The sequence below is a fragment of the Stegostoma tigrinum genome, chromosome 1 (assembly GCF_030684315.1).
Source record: "Stegostoma tigrinum isolate sSteTig4 chromosome 1, sSteTig4.hap1, whole genome shotgun sequence".
Taxonomy (NCBI): domain Eukaryota; kingdom Metazoa; phylum Chordata; class Chondrichthyes; order Orectolobiformes; family Stegostomatidae; genus Stegostoma; species Stegostoma tigrinum.
In genome coordinates this window covers 187,463,558-187,476,700 of record NC_081354.1, presented here as the reverse complement: position 1 = coordinate 187,476,700, position 13,143 = coordinate 187,463,558, and the positions used below count along the sequence as shown (strand labels likewise).

General features: G+C 46.7%; 1 protein-coding gene across 2 annotated transcripts in view; it reads right to left on the bottom strand.

Annotated features, from left to right (window-relative positions):
- Window positions 1-3,162: 3,162 nt before the first annotated feature.
- smyd5 (SMYD family member 5) overlaps window positions 3,163-13,143 on the bottom strand; it is a 30,092-nt gene continuing 20,111 nt past the window's right edge. For both annotated transcript variants that reach the window (XM_048546542.1, XM_048546532.1), the window contains 4 exons: window positions 10,197-10,253; window positions 9,358-9,452; window positions 8,466-8,536; window positions 3,163-5,261 (listed from right to left, as the gene is read on the bottom strand). In XM_048546542.1, the coding sequence (XP_048402499.1) occupies window positions 5,123-5,261; window positions 8,466-8,536; window positions 9,358-9,452; window positions 10,197-10,253 (362 nt within the window). In that variant the 3' untranslated portion in view covers window positions 3,163-5,122. The remainder of the gene's footprint in view (window positions 5,262-8,465; window positions 8,537-9,357; window positions 9,453-10,196; window positions 10,254-13,143) is intronic.

The following is a 13,143-nucleotide window of genomic DNA, read 5'->3' as shown; positions in this document are numbered from 1 at the left end:
AGGTCTACAGCACAGGGAAAGGCCCTTCAGCCCATCAAGTCTGCACCGGTGAAAAACAAGCTACTAACAATCCCCATGTCTGTGTGGGTTTCCTCCGAGTACTCTGGTTTCCTCCCACAGTCCAAAGATGTGCAGGTTCAATGGGTTGGCCATGCTAAATTACCCAAAGTGTCAAGGATTGTACAGGCTAGGTGGTTTAGCCTTGGAAAAAGCAGGGATAGGGTAGGGGGTGGGATGCTGTTCGGAGGATTGGTGTGGAATTGATGGGCTGAACAGCCTTCTTCTACACTGTAGGGATTCTATGAAGTCTAATCTCATTTTGTAGCACTTGACCCTGTGCAGTTCTGGGAATGTGTTCTGAAAACTACCCCCTTGTCTGAGGCATTGAAGAGTGACAGGAAAATATGTACCCACCGTGGCAGGCAGACCCTTCACAAAAGGAAGGGCAGCAGTTGGATGCAAGATGTTTGTACGCGTCTCTCTGTCCAGCAGGGCCTGCTCATTCTTGTCCAAAGCTCATGTTATCCAGAAGCACGGTGGCTAGGGCAGTGATAATCTTGGACAATATGTATACAACAGTTGGCGTATTGAGATGGTGCAGGATGGCACGGCCAGGGACAGTGACATCCCAGCATTGTTCCTCCTTGGGAAGGACGGTTGAGTTTGGGAATAGATGTCTGTCAGACGTTTTTCAGCCACAAAGAGGGTTGATGGGAGCATCAACTGGAATTGGACTAGCAAACCAGAGAATGTAGTATCTAGCAGAGTGCACACTATTGCACCCAGTTCTGGTCACCATGCTTTAGGAAAAGATGTGAGAGAGTGTGGAGGTACCAGGATTGGGGAGTTTTAGTTCCAAGGTTGGAAAGATAAGATAGAGGAACGGAATTAGGCCAATTGGCCCATCGAGTCTGCTGTGTCATTCAATCATGGCGGATACGTTTCTCAACCCCATTCGCATGCCTTGTCCCCATAACCTTTGATCCACTTACCAATCAAGAACTTCTCTATCTCTGTCTTAAATACATTCAGTGACTTGGCCCCCATTGACCTCTACAGCAATAAATTCTACAGATTCCCCACCCTCTGGCTGAAGAAATTCCTCTTCATTTCAGTTCTCAAGGATTGTCTCTTCACTCTGAGGCTGTGCCCTCAGGTCCTAGACTCTCCTACTAGTGGAAACATCTTCTCCGTGTCCACTCTATATCCAGGCCTCTCAGTATTCTGTAAGTTTCAGACAGATCCTTCCTTGTCCTTCTAAACTCCATTGAGTACAGATCCAGAATCCTCAAAAGCCCCTCATATGACAAGATCCTCATCCCTGGAATCATTCTTATGAACTTCCTCTGGAACCCCTCCAAGGCCAGCACATCCTTCCTTACATAGAGGGCCAAAAACTGATCATGATGCAGTCCGACAAGAACCTCATACGCCCTCAACAGTACATCCCTGCTTTTGTATTCTAGTCCTCTCAAAACTAATGCTGACATTACATTTGCTTTCCTAACTGCAAAACTGAACCTTCTTGTTAACTTTAAGATAATCCTGACCTAGGAGTCCAAAGTCCTTTGTGCTTCAGATTTCTAAAACCTTTCCCCTTTTGGAAAGACTAAGTTGTTCTTCTGGGAACATAAAAGATCGAGGGGAGATTTGAATGAGCTGTGCAGAAGAGGACAGGCCGAGAGAGAGAGAGAGAGAGAGAGAGAGAGAGAAAGAAAGAAAGAAAATGGGGACTGTTGTGGTGCATTGATGCAACCTTACGTGGTGACCTGGGTTCAGGTCCTATTGCACCATAGCTGTGTGATAACTTCTCTGAACAGGTTGACTAGGAAAATATCCATGTCTGTGATTTGAGGCTTTGGCTTGCTGCAATAGTGAATAAACACTGAAAAGCTGCTCCCACTGGTTGGTTGGACGAGGACTGGAGGGATAGAAATATGAAGGCTTTGGACGGAGAGGGGGGCAGATCAGATGGGAGGAAAGACTTTGTGCAGCAAGGGGTAATGCCCTGGAACTTGCTGCCCACACACAGGACATAGGAGACGACGAGTGACTTCATAGAGCAAATGGAAGGCAATTATGGGAAATAAATTTGGGAGTCAAGTATGGAGACGTTATTACACAGGGAGTTGTGGCGTGGAATACGCTGCCAGAAAAGCTAATGGAAACAAGACCAAAAGTGACATTTGCAAGGCAACTAGATAAATATCTGAAGGAGTCACGAGGAGAGATAGCAGAAGACTAATCCAAATAGTGGGACTAATCCACAGACATGATGGGCCAAATGGCCTCCAGCACAGGAATCATTCTATGATTTGACAGCATTTGCTTTCTTCACTGTTGGCAGGAATGAATGATCAGGTAATCATTGGAGCTGCATGGTCTCCCATAGGCTGTCATCTCCATCTCAGTGAACGAGAGTGGGATTCTGACATTTCAGCTCAAACTGCCACCTCTAGTGACAGTCGGCCAGTTTGCACTGATCTCCAAAAGATGCTGTCTCGATCAAAGACTTTATAATGCTTGTGTTTTCTCACCTTATTTAATAGATTAACATGCTGTTACCTTTCTTCCCCTCCCTGTTTGTTCCCATCTCTCCCACAGTTACAGGCTCAAGTGGGAACCCAGTGCACAGTCACTGCCAAATACTTGTTTCTTTTCCTGACTATTTTTATAACTAGTGAGGTTGAGGACATCCTGTGTCGACAGCAAAGTGAACTTGTACAGTGGTTCATTATAGGGACATCACCAGCCTCTGTCCTGTCATTTTCCCACCACAGGAATCCTGGTTGAAATCCACCTGCCCGTCAGGCATGATGGGGAGGGAGGGCTTTACTAGAAGAGTGAGGAGCGGAACAAGTCAGACCGGTGATCCAGAGATATGGGTTCAAACCCTACGAGGACAGATGGTGAAATGAAATATAATTTCAATAAAAACTGGAGTCAAGCTAGTCCAATGGTTAAAAATCCATCTGGTATAATAATGTCGTCATTTGGGGAAAGAAATCTGCCATCCTTACCTGGTCTGGCCTCTGTGACTCCTGTACGGGATTGACTTGAGGTCCCGCTGAAACAGCCCAGCAAGCCAGTCAGTTCAAGGGAAATTAGGGTTAGTCGGTGATGGCCAAGTGCCATTAAAGAATGAAAAGAAACCAGACTCCATTTGCTGTTTTCTGTCATTTTATTGAGTACATGCAGATTGGTCATGCCTCAGGGCTGAGAGAATCTGTGGTGATCGATCAGGCAGCTGCAATGTTGCTGACCCAAGTGGAGTCTGACTGGTCCAACTTACAACCTATCCTAAAGCTAAGCATTTATATGGAATCTTCCGAGATTACAGCAAAATTTCATCAAAATCATCTCTCTACCCACCCCTGCCCCCCCAACAACTTCACAAAGCTCACACTGGGACCAGAGATACACCGCCTTTAGCACAATTCAGTAACTCCCCAGCCCGCCCAAACCCTTTGTTCACTGGCAGCCTTTCTGATAATGCTCCTTATCCACACAGCCACCCTCTTCAGTAGGGAACAAGAAGAATGTGATCAGGGCATGCACAGCCAAACATTTCTCACCCCCTCCCCCAGCAGACTCTGAGCCACACTACCCCGCCTCCAACCACATTCCAGGGTTACTGAAAGCAACGAGAGCTACTGCCTGCTCCCCCCTGCCCCACTGCTGTACATATAATGTGAAACTGAACAGTTTCTTGTTCACACCTGCCCTCGCAGGCACAGGCTAGTGATGCAACTCAGGGATTCACTAATGAGGCAAAGCAGAGAATTGGGAAAAGGCTGGTGAGTTGCAAGAACAGTAGTAAGGACTGGATGGGCCAAACAGCCTTATGTTGTGCTGCAACGATCCACATAAAGCAAATCGGGTCAATGAACTGCCCCCTTTCTCATGCAGTGCCTGATTTCACAGCAGCCTGTCACTGTGGAAGCAGGACAGAGACAGGCTATGAATACAAATATATCATGACCCAGGGTCACTGCAGGCCCAGAGATGGATTGGCAGACCCCTCTCGGCTGCAGTCACTTACTCACGTCAGAAGTTAGAAAAGACCCAGGCACTGGAGACTGCTACCTTACCCTAAGGCAGATAGCAGATCGGGCACACTAACAAGTACCCCACAGCAAGAGATACACACACACACACACACACACACACACACACACACACACACAGAGAGACAGGAACCCATCCTCACACGTAGACAGCGTGTACTAAGAGATAGACACACACAAATTAAACAGCAACAAAATGCAGCTAAACATCAGAACGCACATTCACACACACAACATTGTAACCAGCTAAACAAGGACTCAATGGATTTTTGGACCATTTAAGCTAATTCCCTAGCAGCAGGAGACAGAGTGAGCTCATGTTATACCAGAATTTAACACAACTATAACCTGTCCTCTGAACTCTCCATCTTGAACCCTTATTTTCACCTTCATTGAGGTGGGGAACAGGCTCCAGGACTTGCTGACCATCTTTGTAATCTCAAACTCCTACCAAGATAGGGTCTTGATGGGGGCTATCCAACTTGGGGAGGGGAGGCAGCATCAGGAGAAAGCCAATGCTTCTGGCTCCATCTACTCACTTGGCAAGAGGGGTCTCTCAACAGTGATCAAGGCTCAAACTCAGTCCCTGTCTGCTCCAGACAAACCCTTCCGTCCTCTTCGCTACCAGGCTACACCCTGGTCCTTCACTGTACATTACAGGGCTGTCAGAGAGGATGTCTATGGCACAGATTCTAATTCATTTCCCCCCACCCAAGCAGAGGGGGCACGAGGACAGGCAGAAGGTGACAATTCCAATTAAGGTGAAGGTAAAGGGAGGAGAGTATTTGTGGGGAGCAGGAGATCGCACGCTTGAACAACAATCCCCTCCACAAAACAACAATCATCTTCCTTAATCACATAAAGCAACTGGTGTGATTGAGGAACCAGCCTGCCCAGTGCTTTGTACAGAGATTTGTGTCATGTGTATGTGTGTGAGAGAGAGAGAGAGAGAGAGAGAGAGAGAGCGCAGTGGTGTCTAGTTCTGGTTATTGCATTGGTGAGAAAAGGCCTCTAGAACAGCCCCCTTCCTATGAATCCTTTGTCCAGCCATTGCCTTACACATCAGTCATCTCATCTTCGAGCTCAGCACTCTCGGCATCAGCTTCAATCTCCTCTTCTTCATCTGAGGTCAGGTCAGGGTCACCGGCCTGAGCCACACATTTGGGACAGGAGCAGATGAACAGATAATTCTCCCTTCGAAAATAAAACAGATTTCAGATATAACCTAAATACTCACAAAAGAGCAACCCAGCTCGTCCCACTCTCCAGCCCTATCTCAGCAGCCCTCGAAGTTCATCCCTTTCAAATATATATCCAACTCTTTTTTTGAAATCTCCTATGGAATGCAGCTCCACAACCCTTGCAGGCAGGACATTTTAAATGCCAACGACTGAGTCAAGAAGTTTCTCCTCATCTGACTGCTAGTTGTCTTGCTGACAATCTTGAAATTGTGACCCCTTGGTTACTGCGATTCCAACTAGAATACCCTTCCTCACCCTGTCAAAATTGTTCATAATTTTGAACACCTCAGCGAGGTCACCTCTTAATCTTCTCCACTCCAAGGAGAATAAGATCAGACTGTCTAATGTTTTGTTGTATCTAAAATCCGTCATTTCTGGTATGATTGAAATAAATCTACCTTTGAGCTCTCTCCAGGACTTTAACATCCTCCCTTAAATAAGGTGCCCAGAACTAAACATAATACTCCAAATGTGGTCTAACCAATGATTTGTAGGCATGTACCATCACTTCCTTGCTTTCTTTGCCTGTATTTATAGATGCTACGCCGTTGTGGGTCTGTACGGTGGCTCAGTGGTTAGCACTGCTGCCTCATGGCGACAGGAACCTAGGTTCGATTCCATCCTTGGGAGACCTGTGTGGAGTTTGCACATTCTCCCTGTGTCTGCATGGGTTTCCTCTGACAGTCCAAAGATTTACAGGTTAGGGTGGATTGGCCGTGCTAAATTGCCCATACGTCCCTCTGCTCCTGTACTCCCCTCAAAGCTGTACTACTGAGCCTGTATTGCCTCTCCATGTTTCTTCTATGAAAAAGTAATACCTCACATTTCTCTGTAATTTCAAATCCATTGATTTTCGGTACAATGTGGTTTCTTGTTAATATCAAAATCTGGTCAGTTTTTTCTGTCCTGTAAACAGAGTCTATCAGGCAGGTAAAATGGGGTAATTTAATTAGTCTTTAACTTGCAGGACTAGCGGGGCTCAAGTGTCAGTGGCTGGTGATAGAGGGACAGGAGGATCTTTGAGGGGGAGCATAGGAGATTCACCAGCAGTAATCCAGGGCTGCTGGAGGTGGTGGGGCTGACTTGTGGAAGCAAAGGCGATTGAGAGGAGATGTGATAGAGGTATACAACTTTAAGGCAGGCTTACATAAGATAGTCAAGAAAAAAATTCTTTCCATTAGTTGATGGAACAAAGACTAGAGGACGGAGATTTAACATTTTGGGTCAGAAATGCTGGGGAAATTTGGGGAAAAATCTTAAGCAGCAAGTGATGAAGATCCAAAATCAGCAGCCCATGATGGGGTGGGGAGGTCTGTGAGATGCTACAGACAGAAATTACCACTGATTTAAAAGGTCTTCTGGGCATTTGAGGGAAGTAAACATATAAGTCTACATGGGCAAAGTGAGGATTGCAGACTAACTGGAGAGCCAGCAAACTTGATGGGTGAAATGGTCTCTTTCTGGGTCATGACACAAAGAATCTCCACAGGGACAGAGAGAGATTCAGCATATGTGAAAACCTAGCCGAGAGACTATAACGTGGAAAGATGCGAGGTTTGCTGGAAGAATGGAGGAGCTGCATAATATTGAAATGGAGAAAGACTGCAGAAAGATACAGCAAGGAGGTATGTGGGAATCCTCATCCATGAATTAGGAGATTCAACTAAAACTATTCAAGGCACCACAACTGGGAGAGAGTTTGGGCCCCTTATCCAAGGAAAGACATACCAGTACTGGAGACTCGGAAGGTTCACTCAGCCGAGCCCAGGAATGGAGGCCTGAAATGTCAGCTTTTGTGTTCCTAAAATGCTGCTTGGCCTGCTGGGTTCATCCAGCTCCACACTTTGTTATCTCGGATTCTCCAGCATCTGCAGTTCCCATTATCCCAGGAATGGAGGGATTGTTTTTTGAGGTGATGTTGAGTGGGTTGGGCCTGTGCTTATTGGAGTTGAAAAGAATGAGAGGTGACCTTGTTGAAACACACAAGATTCTTAGGGGAACACAGAACATTACAGCGCAGTACAGGCCCTTCGGCCCTCGATGTTGTGCCGACCTATGAAACCAATCTGAAGCCCATCTAATCTACACTATTCCATTATCATCCATATGTTTATCTAATGACTATTTAAATGCCCTTAAACTGGGGGAGTACATTTAAGTCATCATTGGATAAGCATATGGACATACACGGAATAGTGTAGGTTAGATGGGCTTCAGATCGGTATGACAGGTCGGCACAAAATCGAGGGCCGAAGGGTCTGTACTGTGCTGTAATGTTCCATGTTCTACTACTGTTGACAGAGTGGATATGGATGGATTGTTTCTCCTTTTGGGAGAGTCTACAATCAGAGGGCGTAATCTCAGATTAAGGGTTGCACATTTAGAACAAAGATGAGCAGGCATTTATTCTCTCAGCGGGTAGTGAACCTGTGGAATTCTTTACCACACATGGCTGTCAAGGCTGATCATTAAGCATATTAAAGGCTGGGATAGATTTTTAGGTTGTAAGGGAATCAAAGTTTATGGGGTAAAGGCAAGAAAGTAGAGTTGAGGATCATCAGATCAGCCATGATCGACTGAATGGTACAGATGATTTGATGGGCTGAATGGTCTACTTCTGCTTCCACTCCTTATGGCCTTCTGGATATTAGAAGGAAATAAATGTAAAGGTCTATGTGGACTGACTGGATGTGCTCTGTGGCAAGCTAGCATTGACTTGGTGAACCAAATGGCCTCTTTCTGTGTCATAAAATGACTCCACATTGCCTCTCTGAGCTTTGTCCTTGGCCAAAATGAAGCTCAGTGCAGGCTGGAGGAACGGGATGCCAGCAATGAGTGGTGAGGCAGACCCACTCATACCTTCCAAATGTGAAGGGAAAGAATACTCAAAAATGGAGGAAACTGTGGAGTTGGTTAGTGGGAAGAGTGGCCCTTAATGAACTGCACGCTCAAAGAGCTGGTACAGGCTTGATGGGCTGAATGGCCTGCTCCTGGGGTATATTATACTATGATGACAGGTAGCGTGTTTTGATGCTGCCTGTGCTGAGTGAGAGGTGGGGTTCAGGATATTTGGGAGGCGGGGGGTTGGGGTGTGAAGATGGTGGGGTCGCGTGTCATCAAAAGGCAGGTTCCCGGGGGGTGGAATGAGGTGCAGTACCGGAGGATCCTGTGTCGCGTGTGCCTGCTCCGATCTCGCTGACAACAGTCCAGGTATGTGATGCACACCTCCTGTGAAAGAGACACATCTGCCATGAATTCCAGACCCACCATACGCACCCTTCCCTCCCACCCCCCACTCTCTGTGGGATATAAATAAACATACAATATATACACGCACATTGATTAGTGATAAAGGTTTTCAAGCCTTTAGCTAGTTAAGAGGGGCACGGGCAGGGTGCGCAGTCAAGGGCTTTTCCCTGGGGTATGGGAGTCCAAATCCAGAGGGCATAGGTTTAAGGTGAGAAGGGAAAAATATTAAAGGGACCTAAGGGGTAGCTTTTTCCACACAGCGGGTGGCGTGTGTGTGGAATGAGCTGCCAGAGGAAGTGGTGGAGGCTGGGACTATTACAACATTTAAAAGGCATCTGGATGGGTTTAGAGGGATATGGGCCAAATGGTGGCAAATAGGACTAGATCAGCGCAGGACGTCATGTTAGCATGAACAAGTTGGACCGAAGAGTGTGTTTCTGTGCTGTACAACTCTGTGACTCGAAGGATTGAAATGAGATGGTTGACTCGAGGTGTTAGCTAAAATGCCCTTTCACCACTTAAATTTAGCAGCACTCACTACGGGCCAGCATGGCTTATGAGACTGAGTGGCCTCTTCCCATGCAAGGCACCAGCAGCCAATTTAACAGCAGAACTGATCACAGCACTTCAGCAGTGGGGAACCCGACCAGTTTCAAGCCCCCCTGTCCACTCGCTCACCTTAACCCAGCATGAGACATAGGCCAAGCCATTCCCCAGGCAGGTTGGTCCAGTTACACAGAACCCCAAGTGCTGCAGGGTGAAATGCATAAGAAAGGTCAGCTCCTGTGATCAGGTCTTACCTCTCCTGCTTCAATGTCTTGGAGCGCTGTCAAGTGGAGAAGGAAGTTGTTCTCTGGGAACGAGGTTTCAGCGTTGGGGTCACAGCTATGATTACCTACAGAGAAAGGTCAAAGGTTACAGTTGTGAAAAAAAAGCAGCAACAGTGCACACAAACAGAAGCAGTTTCTCTCAGAACCCCAAATACAGACAGAGGCCATTTGGCCCATTGAGTCTGCATCGACCGAAAAATCTTCCTAAACTGTCATCGTCAAATACTCCCAGGGCAGGGACAGCATGGGAATAGACAGAGTAAAGCTCCTTCTACGCTGTCCCCATCAAACACTCCCCAGGGCATGGACAGCATGGGGTTAGATAGAGAGTTTAATCTCACTGTACACTGTCCCCATCAAATGCTCCCAGGACTGGGCAAGCACGAGGTTACATACAGAGTAAAGCTACAGAGAGTTAACCTACATCTTTGTTATGCTAATACAGTACTCGCAGTGTCACCCATGAACCTTTACTAGCTCTGCTAATTCCTGCCTTGCAATGGTATGTGGTTCACTTAACGTTGATAGTTAATGAGTTTTGAGGAGATTTGTAGCTCAGGTTGAGGTTCTGGATGTGAGTTTGCTCGCTGAGCTGGAAGGTTAGTTTTCAGACGTTTCGTCACCATTCTAGGTAACATCTGGCTTCGTCGGAGGCTCACTGATGATGTTACCTAGAATGGTGACGAAACGTCTGAAAACTAACCTTCCAGCTCAGCGAGCAAACTCACATCCAGTTGATAGGAAATCAGTGCCAGTGGTTAACTATCTCCACTGCTGGCTATGCTCCTGTCCTGATCCCGGCTACTTACAGCAGCTTTGCAGCATGTAGAGGCCGGATCCCTCGCAGTTCAGGAATTCTCCACTCTCTGTGGAAGAACAAAAGCTGTCAGTGCACTGATCAACTCCTGCCTCTCCCTGCAGCTGGTAAATCGGCCTCAATGCCAAGCTGAGAGCGCAGGCACACACAACTATGGGAGTGATGGGTTCCAGTTATGATGGGAAACAAGGTACGTGGGTGGAGTTAGAGAGAGGGACTCTGGTGAATTGATGGGCAGGAAGTTACCTTTGTGCCCTCTATTATTCTATAGTTCTGTACTGGAAAAACTGCGACTGTTCTTTTGCAAGAAAGGGCATCAGATCTATGGGAGGTGTTTAAATTATGGAGGGTGTTTTAATAAAGTGATAAAGGTGAAACAGTTTGCAGGGTCAGCAGGGTTGCTAACACAATTTAATGTGACTGGCAAAAGAAGCAGAGAGATAAAGACCTGGAATGCAGCGACTGAAAGGGAGCCAGGAGCAGTTTCAATAATAACTTCCATGAGAAAGTTACAATACTCAGAAAATGCAGAAAACGTACATGGCCACGGGGGAACAGCAGCAGGGTGGGACTAACGGGATGATTTTTTTCAAAGGAACAACACAGGCCCCACGGCAACAAGGTCTGCACCTTCCTGACATAATCTTGCACACCCATAACTCCACCTCATCTCTAAGAAGATGGGAAATAGCACGGTGGCTCAGTGGTTAACACTGCTGCCTCACAGCACCAGGGACCTGGGTTTGATTCCACCTTCGGGCGACTGTCTGTGTGGAGTTTGCACGTTCTCCCTGTGTCTGTGTGTTTCCCCTCTGGGTGCTCCGGTTCCCTCCGACAGTCCAAAGATGTGCAGGTTAGGTGCACTGACCATGCTAAATTGCCTGTAGTGTTCAGGGATGTGCAGAATAGGGGGATGGGTCTGGATGGGATGCTCCATTGGTCAGTTTGAACTTGTTGGGTCGAAGGGCCTGTATCCACATGGTAGGGATTCTATGAAGAAGAGCAGAATAGATAGTATTATTTCACGGAATGTGGGCATCGCTGGCTGGGCATTCATTGCTTGTCCCTAGTTGCCTTTGAGAACCTTCTTGAACTGCTGTGCTATAGGTTGGCCCACAATGCCCTTAGGGAGGGAATTCCAGGATATTGACCCTGCGAAAGGTCAGGATGGTGCAGGGCTTAGAGGGAGCTCCACCCCCACCTATGTCAGTGGGACGCTGGAATAGTCAGGAGTCTAAGTAATGTCTCTGGTGGCTACTAGCAATATTCTGAATGGGATAATGACAGACAGGTCAATAATTACTGAAATCTTGAAAACAAAGGGATTCTGAAAACACTGTTTGCACACATGACACTATATACGCTAGCCACACACTTCGGTGGTGTAGTGGTAATGTTGGTAGTACGGACGCCTGGGCTATTGTCCTGGGGACGGTATATTCATTGGAATTCAGAAGATTGAGGGGGGATCTTATAAGAACATGTAAAATTATGAAGGGAATAGATAAGATAGAAGTAAGAGAGGATGGTCCCATTGGCAGGTGAAGCTAGGACAAGAGGGCATAGCCTCAAGATTAGAGGGAGCGGATTTAGGACTGAATTGAGAAGGAGCTTCTTCACTCAGAGGGTTGTTAATCTATGGAATTCCTTGCCCAGCGAAGTAGTTGACGCTACTTCAGTGAACATTTTTAAAGCTAAGGTAGATTTTTTTTGAACAATATAGGAATTAAGGGATAAGGTGAGAATGCAGGCAAGTGGATCTGAGTCGACGAAAAGATCAGCCATGATCTTATTGAATGGCAGAACGGGCTCAAAGGGCCAAACGGCCTAATCCTGCTCCTAGTTCTTATGTTCTAAGTCTACACTTGAATACAGTGCGCAGTTTTTGTCACTTTATTTAAGGGAGGATGTAAATGAATTGGAGGCAGTATACCAGATTAGTACCAGGGATGAGTGGGATATCTTCGGAGGAATCATTAGGCAGAATGGCCTTGTTTCCCACGGAGTTTAGAAGAGTGAGCGGTGACTTGATTGAAGTTTAAAGATCCTGAATATAGTGTTCACAAGGTGAATGCGCAAAAGATGTTCCCTCTCGTGGGAGAGTCCAGAGTTAGGGGACACCGTTTTAAAACTTGAGGTCAACTGCTCAGTACTGAGATGAGGGGAAATTTTTTCATGCAAGGCTAACAAATTGCAGAAAGAAAGCTGCACGCTGCCCACACCCGGTTGTGGGACATGAGCATTAGCACCCGATCCTCAGTTAAGTGGCTGTGTCAGCACGTGAAGCAGTGTGCCGTTCAGCAGGGTGGCAATGGTTCAGTGAGTGAGAGAGTTTGGTGAGGAGCTGTCCTTTGTATTTCCCATCTTTCCTCAATCTGGGAATCAGCTCTAACTTGGCCAGAGCAACGTCTGGTGGGTGTTTACACACGCACGGGAACTAGTGATAAGATCGAGAAAAGATATTTAAAAAATTCAATAATTGAACAAACAAATCAAACAGTATGTTAAAGCACACTGCGGATGGCACGTCAGCTGATGTGCCCCAGCTGCAGCATTAACCTGGAATGGGTGGAAGCAACTGTCTCAACACACACTCTGCCCTCAGGGGTGTTACTGCCTCCCAAAAATCAAGCATCTGGGTAACAACACCCCCTCCCTGGTCAGCTCATACACTTAAAGTTGAACCTGGTTGATCTGCAAATACTTCCAGCAGATAGGTTAGCTCCAGATCAAACTGCAACTCCCGGAACTAAATTCCTGATAAATAATGAGGTGAAACATTTGGTGGGCGGGGAGAGGTGAGACGGAAAAGTGGAGTAAACAGACCAACCTTAGGTTTATTGAATAGCAGGTACAGGCTCAATGGGCTGAGACTGCTATATTGCCGCTATTCCTCTACTTACAGACACACACACACAGGCAGAGACACACACACACAG